The sequence below is a fragment of the Bactrocera latifrons genome, unplaced genomic scaffold (assembly GCF_001853355.1).
Source record: "Bactrocera latifrons isolate USDA-ARS-PBARC rearing strain unplaced genomic scaffold, ASM185335v1 scaffold_7, whole genome shotgun sequence".
Lineage (NCBI taxonomy): Eukaryota > Metazoa > Arthropoda > Insecta > Diptera > Tephritidae > Bactrocera > Bactrocera latifrons.
In genome coordinates, this window is record NW_017537378.1 from 2027545 (window position 1) to 2043323 (window position 15779).

At 37.1% G+C, this 15779-nt stretch overlaps 1 protein-coding gene across 3 annotated transcripts in view; it reads left to right on the forward strand.

Moving 5' to 3' along the window:
• The first annotated feature begins 406 nt into the window (after window positions 1–406).
• Window positions 407–15779, forward strand: part of LOC108975879 (neuropathy target esterase sws) — a 27128-nt gene continuing 11755 nt past the window's right edge. For 2 of the 3 annotated variants that reach the window (XM_018944680.1, XM_018944681.1), the window contains exons 1-8: window positions 407–1284; window positions 11184–11918; window positions 11980–12609; window positions 12679–12905; window positions 12971–13536; window positions 13606–14024; window positions 14098–14373; window positions 14445–14631. In XM_018944680.1, coding sequence (XP_018800225.1) covers window positions 1186–1284; window positions 11184–11918; window positions 11980–12609; window positions 12679–12905; window positions 12971–13536; window positions 13606–14024; window positions 14098–14373; window positions 14445–14631 — 3139 coding nt within the window. In that variant the 5' untranslated portion in view covers window positions 407–1185. The remainder of the gene's footprint in view (window positions 1285–11183; window positions 11919–11979; window positions 12610–12678; window positions 12906–12970; window positions 13537–13605; window positions 14025–14097; window positions 14374–14444; window positions 14632–15779) is intronic. The other variant, XM_018944679.1, reaches the window with a different exon arrangement.

Genomic DNA, 15779 nt, shown 5'->3' on the forward strand with positions numbered 1-15779 from the left:
TACTTTTTTAAGAAATCTTATAGATAACACAAAGATTCGCAGGAAAGTTAAACCATCCAAAAAATGTGCAAGCGCAAAAATTGCAAATATTAACAGTTTTCATACCATAAAAACCAGCTGTTGCGGTGTTACCAGCGCGACGCTTATCAACGGAAAATCGAAAGTGGAAAAACCTAAAAAATATGCTTAGATATTTCTTAACTATCTTTCTCTCTTTTTTCACTTAAGAAAACTTCTTTTAATTTATAGATATTCAAATTCAAATTATAAACCTAACACTTATTAAGTTATTACAAACTCCGTTTTCCTCTAAAATCTCTCAAAACATATGTACGTCAAACAAGTGGTAACGCTCGCGGAAACAGCTGTCGGCGGTGCACAGCTGTCAGAGCAAAATCTGAAGGGTTGAAAAAGAACAAATTATAGAAATTCATTTTATTCTTAAAAGTCGAAAAAGGTGCACAAATCGTTAAACCACGTTAGAGAGTCGTAGCGCAGTGTGAACGAAAAAAACTCCTCAGTTAGTGCCACTAATAGTGATAAATTTATAGTGTTTGTGTATAACGCATGTAAATATCATTTGTTACCATATGCAAATCAGATAAATTGTTTTGTGATGAGTGATTGGAATAAATCAAATTAAGCGCAATATTCACCTATGGGCGATTTCTTATACGCTCGGCTACCAAAGACGATTGCCTGGGCGAACGCTAGCAGCTAGCAAGGATGTGATGTGAAAAATGAGAAAAAGCGATAATGCAATCAGAAATTAATGATATATAAGTGTTTAATAAATAAAAAAAGCGTGCATTGATCAATACCACAACAGTTGTGTAGAAAACTTGTGCATAAGTTGTAGTTAAGGATTTGCGATTTAAAACTAAGTGAAACATACATACATGCATCAGCATTTTGATTAGGAACAACGTCATAATTAAAAATTTGTGCTTGTGATATTCTGTGCTCCCAGTTGGAAATATACCATTGTGTCTAACTTCCCTGAGTGGATGATGAAGATGAATATATTCAATTCCGTGCCTACGCCCATCATAATTATTTAGTTTGGCGTTTTTCCAAAAGTGATTTTGCAATTCATAAGTTTACTTTTATTTATAAATGTTTGCGCTTATATAAATGTACTTGTGGTTTAAAAATTGAATTTTTTTTTTTTCAAAAATCAATGCAATGGATTTAGTTAACTTAATCAGATCATCGTACGATGACTGCGGAGTAATGTTTTCCGAATCATGGTACAAGGTACTGAAAATGGAAATCAAAATTACGGTGAGTGACAAATCAAAACACACATTTTGTGGCAATAAAATTCTTCACGACTCTTTGAGGAATTATTTCCGTCTTAGTTGTTTTTGTTTTTTGTTATTCATTATAAAACATTCGTTGCTGTGTCACCCCGCTGTTATCGGTGACAATCAACAGCCCTATGTTGTTATTGTTTGCTTATCAAAAATGTTTTTATTTGTTTCTTGTGGCTAGCCGCTAGATATATTTTGTTTGTTTTTGTTTAAACTTTGGCACATGTGTTACTGTGTGACCTAGCGATTTTTCGTACTACTTCGTTTTAATTATTTCGACTCAAATTATTGTCAAACACATTAAAAGAAGTTTAAATTAAAAGTAAATTTTTCTGTTGATAACTATTCTTCATAATTCAAAGTCTTGACGTTAGCATAGCAATAAACATACATACGTGAATGTTCTGTGAATGTATATTTATTTCCGCTGCACCTGGTGCGATTTGAGATTAAAGCGATTTAAAGTCCTATTGGACTTTGAACGATTGTGATTTACTCAGAATTGTGTTTTAATAGTCTAATCGACAAATAACAATTATTAAGTGCAATTTGCTCATATGTTGTTGTTTTTTTTTTTTTTTTGTTATTTGGGTATTTTGTTTTTTGTTTTTGTGGAAATACTTTTTTTAATACAAGGTTTATCTCGTCACTCTTTTATAGCCACAAAGTAGGAATCAAATTTATTTCCATAATATATGATATGGGCTTTACAGCACATTTCCACTCCTATTCTAAGCAAATTTTTTTTTTTTTTTCGACTAATGACTATTCAATTTCAAATCAACGCCCTGTTCTTGACAAGAATTACACACAATTTACATGTCAAGTATTCTTTATCTGCTTTAAACATACACATATGTATGCGTGTACATACATATGTACATATATACAAACATTTATGAACTTATGCATATTAGCGATGACGAGGCCATACATAGGTTATCATAAAATTTAAAATGTTTCAGTTTTCCAATTAGAAGCTTACATTGTATGCATATTTGCTCACACTCCCATATTCCTATACTGATGCATTTGCTGAATAATTGTTTTTGAGTCAATATGAGCTTATGATCATGTGCAAACATTTTAAGCGTTCATGAATTATCTATTAACAGGAGTATAATACCTGTTTAACGCTCGGTTTCCGGTCACTCCCGTATTTACATATTATATTCGCGCATTAACTTAGACCTTATGATAACCGAGAGATTGCATAACTATACTGGGAAACTAAAACTTTAAATTAGTGTCCATTGTAACATTTTTAATCAACAATAATGTAGAAGTATGTATTGCACATGTGACCAAGGTTTCGTATTGGCGACACTCACATGTCACACATGTCGTCCGGATTTCTTATCACTTCTAAAATATATAACTACAAGTTTTGATTTGTTTCGCACATGTGCATATGCGCATGTACATGCAAATGTATTTATAAAAATATATATGTGTGTTGTGGTAATGTACATATATAAATTTCTAATCCATTTTTTCTAATACTCTAATTCCAATCATAATTCTTATAAATAATACTGTCACAGTAGATATGAGTATAAGAGTTGGAGCAGTTTGAAACCATATGCACACAAAAAATCTATGTATAGTATGTATGTATTACAATATAAAGAGTATGTATGCATGTATGCATGTAAATATTTCAAAAAGGAACAGTGAAATTATAAAATTGAATTTTATTTTTTACAACCAAAAGTTTCTGCCAATGAATGCATATATGCATATGTACATACATACATACATTTATGTAAATATGTTTGTAGCTAAACAAATGAGTTATCTACATATGTACATATATGTATATATGACAGTTGTACCCCTCCAATCATTTAATTGACCCCAATATCCAGAGTAGTTATATTATTTGAATATTCTACGATTTATGGCTATTGGCGAAAAGCTAAATGTTAAAAGGTAAATTTGGTAAATTTCATTTTATATTTTCTTTAATAAACTTATATACACTTATACGCCTTCATTTGATGAGAACTTGTAGTAAAGGCAGATATAAGAACAAAAATATGCATTTTATTTGTATTTATTAATAGAAATTCGAAAATTCGAAAAATTTACAAGCATATACATACAGACACACAAATATTGGGTAGTCGAATTAGTCTTTTCGTATTTCTAATCAAACTTCAACTTATTTTTTTTATGTTTATAATAATAAATAAATAAATAAATTTTTTGGTCGACTTTTTGCCATTTTTCCTCTAGAGGCATTATTCCATCAGTGTAAATCAAAATTCCCAGAACGGAAGCGAGCGATCCGATGTTGTACTACACGAACTTTTAAATTTTATTGGTGGCTTGCGTACCAGTCTTCCCTTTATTACATAAAAAATTAAAATATAGCGAATTTTTTCATTATTTATCTCATTTTCAACTTTTGTACTTCGCCGAATTAATTTTTTTTTTTTAAATGAAGCTTAAAATCTCATATTTCCAACACTATGTAGTATGATACAATGCTATTAGTAGCACTGGAGATATACGACTGCAACAGCATCTCTTGACAAAATACGAAAAAAAAAAAATATTCGACAACAAAATGAATTTTTTTTTGTAATTCCCTAAAATTTTCTTTTTTGTTGTAACTCTTAAAATTCGATTTATGTCATATTTATTTAAATATTAAAAATCTAACGACAAACCCAAATATAAAAAACGATTCTTTGAGATCCTTCAAATTATGTTCTTAACTAGATATTCTGTCCTATATGATGTTCCAAAGGTATATCCACCTTACCTTAATTGTTTTCAAAAATATGGTGTGTATGCAAACTGATATTTATCAATGCTTAAGTCGTTGGCTTCAAATTATTTTCCCTCAAATATAATCTTATTTGTGCTATTGCCTCTTAGATCTCAAAAAAGAAAGAGTAAACCAAATTTGTAAACACGTGTCTACTTTTTCCTCAATTGTATGTTGACAATTGATTTATTGTGAACTGATATCAAATGAAAAGTTACCCAAATATATTATAGTAAGTTTGCGACTAAGTTTGTTACACCCAGAAGGAGAATCAGGTGTTGGAGATGCTACACAAACATATGCATGTATGCACCTTTGTGACCAGCTTGATAGGCTGAGTCAATTTAACCATATCCGTCTCTTTCTCTCTGTCTATCTATATAAACGCAAACTGGTCCTTCAGTTTTTGACATACCGATCTGAAATTTTGCACACATGCTTTTTTCTCTTAAGCTATTCTTTTATCGAAATCGTTTGATATCTTCACAAAATTTGGCATAGACTAACGTCTAAGGCAACGCTACCAACTCCAAAGAAATTGTTCAGATCGGAGCACTATAACATATAACTGTCATATAAACTGTCCAACCAAAAACAAAAAAAAAAAATTTTTTTTATACGCTTTTAAGCTATAAAAAGTCCGCCTGTGAAGATTAGCTTCGATGCAGCCGAGGTTAAAGTTTTTTCTTGATATGCTATAAGAAGTGCGCAGCGATTAATCCAGTCAAAAAGTGCATGCAAATGTTAAGAAACATTTCCTGCTAATATTAACATTCTCACATGTTTTTTGCATGCAATTGTTGTTATTTGCGTTAAATATTAAACAAAAAAAGTTTCAATGTACATAAAATAATATTCATAGTATAGTGACGCCAAAAACAAACATGCATTTGCGTATGGCAATTTATCGATAAATTGCACATATGATTGCTAAACTAGTTTTTGGGGTCTCTCGGTGTTCATATTTACATAACTTCTTTTCCTTCTAACACGATTCGTTTCAGCATTATAAAATACTTAAACATATTTTTCGCATTGGCGTTGTTTATTCACATGCTTACAAGTGGACTTGTTTTCGCTCCTCAAGTGTATTTGCTTACCAGAAGTGTTGTTGTTGAAAAATAGTTTCGTTTTGCGCGTTATGTAAAAGGTAAACAATATTTTCTGCGCACTCAATTACAAGCATGCACACTGCCTTACAAGAAAAACAAGCAAAAGAAAACAAAAAACACAATAACAATAACAAAATCAAATATCAAGTGTTCATAATAATAATTGCAAGCCAAGTGCATTTTTCTCTAATGCCTTATTTAAATATATTGTTTACTTCATATGTCATGAAAATCGTAATTGACTCGCACAGCGATTATACTTCGCCTACAAACACCTATGATCGAGTGTATGTATGTATGTATGTATGTGAGAGCAACTTATGCACGCATTCGCACATAAATAGGTAAACAAAAATAAATCACAAACACGAGCACACCTGCGTTGAATGCAACTGCAGCGGTCCGTCGGCAGCGCACGGAAATCGAATGGCAGCTCGGCCACTATCCGAGGCGTCTTTCCCTATTTCAAGCGGGAAAAAAACAAAATTCTGTCAACAACCCGCCTCCGTCTCAATGGCAATGCCAAGACGGAATTCTTCGCGTCAACGTCGTTATTCGTGCTGAGCGGTTGGAGGCTGGTTGCGGGGCCCGGTTGCCGAGCCCTCCGTGTGCGTTGTTATTGACTTTGCATCGTAAAAACATACATAAGTACATACGGTACAAAAATATCTGACTGATATGACGTATTTGCATTGCTTGGCGTTGCTAAACACATAACAGAGAGGCCTAGAATGTTGAATTATAATACTTTTTTGTTGTACACAGTATTATTAATTTCTCAAATCCGGAAATCTGTTACTTGCATAATTAAATTACAACCGCTGGTCAAAATGAGAATATGTGTACATACGCATGTACATATGTACATATCATGTGCTGAACACAATGACCGCCACAAACTGCAGCAGCACAACAGAGAACTGAAAATGGCGTTGTGAATCCTACTACATGAACAAAACAACACAGCTGTCCATTTTTGTATGTACACAATTTCGTTGTGGCCATACTAATACCTTGCAATTCAATGAAATTTTAAAATTTTGTTCAAAGTGAAATTTTTTTATGCACAAAATAACTAAATAGGAAAAATTTATTTGTTTTAAATTATCAATTGTTATTACAAATGATATAATAGAGCTATAATAGGGATATTTTATGCTTTTATTTGCAAAATAACCTCAAGTTTGTTAGAGCTGTGAATAATTTTACATTTTACATATTAGTGGCATCGCCACTCTACCTCATCTCTCTACCTTCAACTCTACTGTCGTCATACTGTGGTTGGCAAATTGAAGTTAGCGAGAGCGATAACTGTCGGCAGACAGTGCAGCTGTGAAAATAACTGTGGCCATAAGAACATGTGTATTTTAATATTTGACAGATGTCGTTTGCAGTTTGTCGCGGCCATTGTGTTCAGTATATCAAGCTCGTTTTTGCTGTGATAAGAGAAGCTGTTTTTTATTCAGATCAAACTTGTTTACTTTTGTAAATATTCTAAACTCGTACCCAATAAGCCAAAAGTGCGAGGTTAATTTTAAAAGTCTAAGTATAAGAAATTAACAAACATGGATAAAAACTCCTTAAATCGTCTTCTTCAGTTTGTCGGGTGAGTTTTTCTTCTCTACCAGCTCCTTATCAACCTACTCCTTACAATGGAATGGAGGTCTTCCTCTATCAGAGCTGGAGTCTTTTCGTCCATTCGGACGACGTGACCTAGCCAACCCAGACGATATCTCTTAATTCGCTAAACTATGTCAATGCCTCAGTATATCTCGTACAGCTCATTGTTCTATCGACTGCGGTACTCGCCGTTGCTAACGCGCAAAGGACTCATAAAGAGTCACTGGTGAGCTGTACTGTTCCGAAATGTGTGTCATAGCTTGAGGAAGCCCTGAGGGTTAAAAATTTCGCTGTTGGGACCTTTTTTTAATAATGAGCAATCTTTCTACAACGTCCTGCCGGAAACGGAATGGGGATTCGGGTGCGCGACACGAAATGTGCGTAGAGGTACGTCACAGAGTGGAGTTCACTTTCCTCGTCTATGAATCCGGATTGTTAAATTCCCTTGCAGACGAAGTAGCACTTTTGGTCAAAGGAAAGTTCCCAAGTACCGTGTACGAGTGGACTCATGAATATCTCAGCGTCTTAACAAACTGGGCGGTCGGAAGTGGACGATGAGATGTTTTATTCACCAGAAAATATAAGACATCCGCCTGCAATCGGCGGATATATTGAAATATATAGGGCTTATCTTGTATAAGCGAGGGCAAAAAAGCCATCGATTGCCCAAGCTGCTGTGGAGGAGTCTTTGGTAAGAGGTGGGGTCTCTCACCGAAAGTGATCCTCTGGCTCTATGACACCAAAGTCAAGCCCATTATGTTTTATGGAGTCTTTATGTGGTGGAAGGCTCAAGAAAATACCACACTTGCAAGGAGACTCGAGAGCGTTTAAGGGGCGGTGTACGTAGAAATTGCCGGATATGGGTATTAGACTCAGAGTGTCTGAACACTCGTATATCCCCACGCACCATGACTGGGTTATAATTCAAAAAGATCAAAAAAAGTGGTGCTTAGAGTTCCTAAAGATTTATGTTTTTACAGAGATAAACTCTGTTTTTGAAAGTAGTGTTTAAAACCACAAATGTTGAAAAATAGTCAATGAACTGGAGTTTGTTGTACCGAGTGAACGTATGTACTTTAATCAAAACTATAAATACATTTCATTAAAACTTACACACCCAAACATGTGCATATATGCATATAAATATGTACATGTACATGTGTATATCATTTGCATGTAAATATGTAATTCATATCGCAATATGCTTTCCTCTGTAAACTTTAGACATTGAGCATGCGTGCATCTACATATGTATGTGTGTGTGTGAATTCTGCTTACGGAAGCCATTTGAATACGAACTGAAATATAAATGCGCTTTAAAAACTAATATCTAATGAAGTTTTTGTTTATGACTGCTTTGAACTACAAGTTTGTTTTTTATTGGCTTGTTCCCGGATGAGCCGTGAAATTAAAATGATAAAATGGATAGGAAAAAATTTAGTAGGAATAACTAGTAATCGGATTGAGTTCCTGATGTAGAATATGCCGCATCACGGACACTAACTTTTTTCTTTTTCATATTCAGTTGTATCGTATAGCCTATTAGGGAGTTGTGGTGTGTGCTATTGTGATCAAATTGAAAGGTGAATTTTGTCCATTTCATCTCCCTCAAAGTAATCCCCTCCCGATGCAATGCACTTATGCCAACGAGTTTTCCAGTCATCATAGCACTTGGAAAAATCCTCCGTCATGATAGCCATCAGAGCCTTCTTCGATTCAGCTTTTATAAGGCTCACAGGATTGGAATAGGGTTAAATTAAAATTAAATAAAAATATTTTACAAAAATATACATATGTAATTAAATGTTTTATGAACTATTAAAAATGTATATCTTGTATACATTGTTTTCCAATAATAGGCCTGTTCTGTCCTGTTCTCCAATAAGTGTAATTTCAAACAACACACTCTAATTATAAAATTCAAATGTTTTTTACTTGATGTAAAGTACAATCGATACAATTAAGTTTTGAATATAGCATCATTTAAACGGTTCCCACAAAAGAAATTGTAGATTTCCCACAAAAGATTTTGTAGATTTCTTTTGTAGGAACGAAGTCGATGAATCCAGTTTTCTAGTACTTTTTCCGCTAAATGAAGTCGTATGTCATGAGTAGCATGTTCCATATTGACATCTAAAAAGAGATAATATAGTCTGGTTTGTTGCTAAATACCAAATACTTTAAACAACCCCAGAAGAAGCAGTCTAAAGGTGTGAAATCACAACTTCTTGGAGGCAAATCAATGTCACAATTTCTTTAAATAATCGAATATCCAAGCTTTTTTCACAAAAATTCGGTTATTGCACGGGACGTAGCCCCGTTTTGTTGTAATGAGATGTTTTCAAAATCAACTTCTTCCAGTAAGAAGTAGGGGCCGACGATTCCACTAGACCAAAAACCACACCAAACTGCCAATTTAGGTGAATGTAATGGTTGCTCATGAATAATATGTGGATTTTCTGTGCATCGGAGAACTTGACTTTCTTAAAAAAAGATCGTTATCGTCTTAAGTTCTTTTAAGGGGGTATTCTAGTCTAGAAATATGAAAAAATCGATTTTTTTATAATTCGATAGTTTTGATATTAAAAAATATCTCCCTAAAAGAATTTTTCAAAACTCAAATTATTTTCAAAGTTATAGCCATTTTAGTGACGTGGCAACTAACGGGTTGAGCGAACTATCTATTACGCTGCCCGAAATTGAACGTAAAACTTTAAACGCGTTTTTCTCAAAACTCATTTTTTTGATGCGTCAGTCGATATATTTGAAATTTGGCACAAATATTCTTTAAACATATCTCTATCGCTAAAAGCAACCAAAAATAAAAATTTGAAATTTATAATATTTAAAAAAATCGACAAAATTGAAAAATTAGTGAAAAAATCGACCTTTTTTTGAATAAAAAAAAAAATTTTAACTGAAATTAATAATTTCTTTTTTTAGTTTTGCTGCTTTATGACATGGCGACATTCGTTCTTATTAAGAATATGTCATTGTTTTATTTTTCAGATGACGACAAGGGTAGAAATCATGGCGATGAGGACACGGCTTCTTTTGCCACCCCTTTTCTTCAACTCGATGACAATTTTTTTTTTTTTTTTGGAATTTATTTTGTGTACTCTTCTTAGTTTAATAAACAAATGATAAAAAACGGATAGTAAAATTTATTATTATTATCTTTTATTTATTGTTTTTTATTAATTGTTGAAAAAAGCTCAAAATTCGAGCCTCTAGACTAGAATACCCCCTTAAGGCAAAATCAGAAAATTCACGACGTTTATGATGGTGCAATGGCTTGAGTTCTTGGGTGAGAACAATTTTATACGGATGCAACCCCAATTCTTTTTTCAAATTCCGCCAGGTTGTGTGTACAGATAGTCCCAATTCTTGAGAACGTCATGGAATCGACAAGTTGCGGTCTTCAACAACACTTGCCGGAACGGCAGCAATATTTTCATTACTTCGAGCGATTCTTATTGGCACTTAAACATTATGTGAAGAAAATATACGCTCAACAATTCTACGAATAGTGAGCACAGCGGTTATTCTTCTTCCTTATTGGCGTAGACACCACAAACACGGCCGAGTTTACAACAGCGCGTCAGTAGTTTTTCCTTTTCGCTTTTCTTTGGCGCCAATTGGAGACTCCAAGTGTCCTTTATCACTTGGTCTTCTAACAGAGTAGCGGCATTCCTCCTCCTCTACTTCTGCGTCGAATACTCTCAGAGCTAGAGTGTTTTCATCCATTCGGACGAGATGAACTAGCCGGCTTAGCTGCTGTCTCTTAATTCGCTGAACTATGTCAGTGTCGTCATAAACCTTGTACAGCTCATCGTTCATTCGCCGATTGTGATTGTGATTGCCAATGTGCGAAGGACCATAAATCTTCGGCAGAACCTTTCTCTGGAAAATTCGTAACGCCGACTTATCAGATGTTACGATCGTCCATGCCTCTTCAACCATATAACAGGACGTGGTTGATAAATGACTTGTAGAGTTTGAGAAGGCTTTACTACTCAGCCGTATTAGCTTTGCTGAGATTTGTCGCATGACATTTGAACTTCTTGATTTTCCAGACCTAAGGCCACACTTATAAGGTTCAATCAGCTGTTGACGGTGGGCTTCAATCTTGTTACTCAGTTAAAGTTGTTCTTTAATAAACTTAAAAAAAAATCAAATCAGGTGGCAACGTCATACTTTATCATTTTAAAAACTATGTCTAAATATATTTCCATACATGATGTCGTTATATAATAAAGCTATTTGATTTTATGCTTTTATAACTTAATTTTTATAGACCTGTGACAACCTTCTTTTAGTGGCTTTCAATAACTCCCGTTCCATCTTTTACGCTCCTTCCAGGTCTACATATACATTTGCATAGCGCTGCTGACGTTAATCGTCATCGGCTGGTATATATTCTATAAGCGTTGGCAGCGCAATAAGGAACGGCAACTCATGTTGCAAGCACAAATACGAGGCTCCTCCACTGGCGCCGCCGGCGATATGACGGGTTTGCGTTTCCGCAAGCGCGACAAAATGCTTTTCTACGGCCGACGCATGTTGCGCAAGGTGAAAAACGTCTCCGGCCAAGTGTACGGCGGACAGGGTCGCAAACGGAAGGCGGTGATGCGCTTCGCCAAACGCATACTGCAGCTGCGGCGTGAGAACATACCAACGCTATTAAATACCGTAGAGCCGCCGGCTGAATATCTGCAGGAGACCACCGAAGGCGGCGAGCGAGTGCCGCCCGATGCGCTCTACATGCTGCAAAGTATACGTATATTCGGACACTTCGAGAAGCCGATTTTCCTAAAGCTTTGCAAGCACACCGAGGTGCTGACGCTGGAGCCGGGCGATTTTCTCTTTAAAATCACCGACTCCGATGACAGCGTATTCATTGTGCAATCGGGTTTAGTGCATGTTTTCATTTCGAACGCCGACGGTAGCACGTTGTCGCTGAAGACAGTGAAGAAAGGCGAATCGGTGACGTCGCTGCTGAGCTTCATTGATGTGCTGTCCGGCAATCCGAGTTTCTACAAAACCGTCACCGCCAAGGCGATGGAAAAATCCGTCGTAATACGTCTGCCAATGCAGGTAAGTGCACTCGTTGAACCAATTTCTTTCGTGTGTATACATAAAGCATTTCACTTTGTAGGCTTTCGAGGAGGTGTTCAACGAGAATCCCGACATCATGATACGTGTCATACAGGTGATTATGGTGCGTTTGCAGCGCGTGCTCTTCACGGCTCTGCGCACCTATCTTGGTCTCAATTCGGAGTTAGTGCAAAGCCACATGCGTATAAAGAAAAGTGCCGGCGCATCTATTTTAAAGACATCGCCGCTCCATCGGCGCTCCACACATCCGGATTCAGTACAGCATTCGCTGTCGGATTTCATGCCACCGCCAGACATGCTGGTGGACTTGGCGCACGACACCGAGCGTCACATGGGGATACAGGCAGCCTTACCAAATTCACAGCCAGCCGGCAACGGCTCTGCGAGCGGTGCTGGCGCTACTGGAGGTGGTGGCGGTGGCCAACATACTTTAGCCAATTCGCGCGCGAACAGCATTGGCAACTTGGTGACGCGTCGCTATTCGCTCATACATGCCGAAGCGCTGGCGAATGCCGCCACAGCTGAATTGGCCAGTCTACGCGGCTATGCCTTGGACAGTTTCTTGCGCGAACTTGGCTTGCCAGAAGAAGATCGCGCTTTCATTGATTCTTACGTGGAGTTAAGCGAAGTGGAGCCAAATGTTGCGCTTATCAGTGAGGGTAATGTGGATGTAAGTAGTTAAGCCGTAGCTATCATGCTCTTCACCTATATGTTTATACCTTTAATTTATATCTTGAAGGACATCTGCATCTGGATTGTGCTCACAGGCGCTTTGAATGTGTACCAGAGCAACGTAGACGTCACACGCACCGTACAAAAGGAATGCGCGGATGTCTTTATTTACACTGTGCATCCAGGTGAGATTGTCGGTGGGCTAGCGGTGCTCACAGGCGAGGCAAGCACTTACACCATAAAAGCAAAACATGTAACTCGGCTCGCCTTTATACGTCGACCAGGCGTTTATGCGTAAGTAAGCTGAATTATTGATGCATTCTAACGGAACTGAAATTTGCTTCTCTTGTCTCGTGTAGCATAATGCGCGAGCGTCCCCGCATCGTGCTCGATCTCGGCAATTGCGAAGTGCGTCGTCTTTCGCCGTTAGTGCGTCAATGCGATTATGCGCTTGATTGGGTTTTCCTCGAGTCTGGACGTGCCGTCTACCGACAGGAGGAGAACAGCGACAGTACTTATATTGTGCTCAGTGGGCGCATGCGTTCTGTGATAACGCAAGCAAGCGGTAAAAAAGAGATCATCGGCGAGTATGGCAAAGGCGATCTTGTGGGACTCGTGGAGATGATAACGGAGACTTGCCGCACGACCACTGTGATGGCTGTGCGCGATTCAGAACTTGCCAAATTACCTGAAGGTCTTTTCAATGCCATCAAACTGCGTTACCCGATTGTCGTAACGAAGCTCATAAGTCTGCTAAGTCATCGTATTTTGGGCACCATGCAGACACGTCATGGCAGCACTGCAGCACCTTTAGAGGCGAATCCGGTCACACATAAATACTCCACCGTCGCGTTGGTACCGGTAAGCGACGATGTACCCCTGACAGCGTTCACCTATGAGCTTTATCATTCACTCTGTGCAATTGGTTAGTTATGAAATCTTGTAAATTATCATCACACCTTTCTATTTTTGAATTTCTATGTCTCAATTAAAGGTCCGACTCTGCGTTTAACATCCGAAGTCGTGCGTAAGCAACTCGGCATGCACATCTTCGAGCCAAGTAACGAATACCGCATGACCTCTTGGCTGGCGCAGCAGGAAGATCGCAACACAATCACCCTGTATCAATGCGACTCGTCACTGAGCGCATGGACGCAGCGTTGCATGCGACAAGCTGATGTTGTACTTATTGTCGGTCTCGGCGATCACGCACCTACGGTTGGTAAATTCGAGCGCGAAATCGATCGTCTGGCGATGCGCACACAAAAGGAGCTCGTCTTGCTCTATCACGAGTCTAGCAGTTCTAAGCCGAAAAACACGCTGCAATGGCTAAATGTGCGTCCATGGGTTACCAAGCATCATCACCTGCAGTGTCCACGGCGCATGTTCACGCGCAAAAGCCAATATCGCATTGTAAGTGCATAAGTTTGTGTTATTATATTTGAAGCGAGTTAAATTTTTGTTATTTTCTCTTTCGTCACTGTAGAACGACCTGTATAGTCGCGTGCTAATGTCCGAGCCGAACATGCATTCGGATTGTTCACGCCTGGCACGTTGGCTAACGGGCAACTCCATCGGTTTGGTGTTGGGTGGTGGCGGTGCGCGTGGCGCCGCCCACATTGGCATGCTGAAGGCCATACAAGAGGCGGGCATACCGATAGATATGGTGGGCGGTGTCAGCATCGGTGCGCTAATGGGTGCACTCTGGTGCTCGGATCGCAGCGTAACCACCGTTACGCAGAAAGCGCGCGAGTGGTCAAAGGTGCGTTTGTGTTTGTGATGATAATTTCAACACTTTTTACATATGTATGTATTTTTAATCGTTGCTTACAGAAAATGACAAAATGGTTCTTGCAACTGCTCGATCTCACTTATCCCATTACATCGATGTTCTCTGGTCGCGAATTCAATAAAACCATACGCGACACATTCGGCGACGTCGCCATTGAGGATTTATGGATACCGTATTTCACGCTAACGACTGATATAACCGCAAGCTGCCATCGCATACACACAAACGGTAAGTAGCATTCTCGTCACACCACTTCTTCATATATATATAAATGCGCAGCACCCCTAACCCTTCTACCGGCATCTAACGGTTAACGTTTTTATTGTACATTAGTTACAAAGAAGTTTTAGCGGTGTCTAACTTCCACTTTATGAATACAAGAATTGGGTGAACACACACTATATTTTCATCATCACATTCTTTCATTCTATTAAAGCTCATAAAAATTTTATCTTCATTTTCGTTGGTAATTGGCAATAAGAACATTGTACATACTGATGTTTTTCTACATATTCTGAGGTTTTTACATGCATATTTTTTATCTGCATAATTTTAGTCGTTTTTAGGTAATTTTTATATGTCAAATTAATTCTAATTTTTATGCAAATTTTTTTTTAAATATATTTTGCATTTGACAGAGCTTAAAATTTCAAAAAATTTTTCCACTTAAACTATGCTTTATAGTATAGTCATAAAAATGTGTTTCGAGTTGATTTCTGGCGAGGAATTTTCAAAAAAAAATGTCAAACAGCTTTAGGCGTTTATAGTAGGCCCACCTACGGATAAGTTACTATTATATGTATGTGTAACTTTAAATGCATTTCTCTCAAAACTACTTTATCCCAATTGGCGAGATAAAAACTTTAACGCAAAAAAAAACTTAACAATTTTTATCCTATCGAGATCAAATTCTGAGATTATCTTAAGAATTGGATTTGGCATAGTAGTACGTAGAGCATTTTCGTACGATTAAAAACTTTTTTATGCTAAAAATTAAATTTTTCTGTTCAAATGTCTAGAATTTTTGAAGGAAACAATATTTTAAACATTTTTCTATGTACTTCTGTGGGTATTCTTATGTAAACTAAAGACGTTTTTTTTTATTTTGTTCCAAGACGACAATTGTTAAAATTAAATGTCTCGCCACGATGCGCTTAAAATATGAAAAAATAAAAACAAACAAAGAGACTTCTCGCGATTTGTTTATTATAGTCAACAAAATTAAGCAAATATAATAATTTTTCATCAACTTGCGATACAAATTTGTTAAAAGTTTCCTTCTTCTTCTTGATTGGCGTAGTCACCGCTTACGCGATTATAGCCGAGTTAACAACAGCGCGCCAGTCGTTTCTTCTTTTCGCTACGTGGCGCCAATT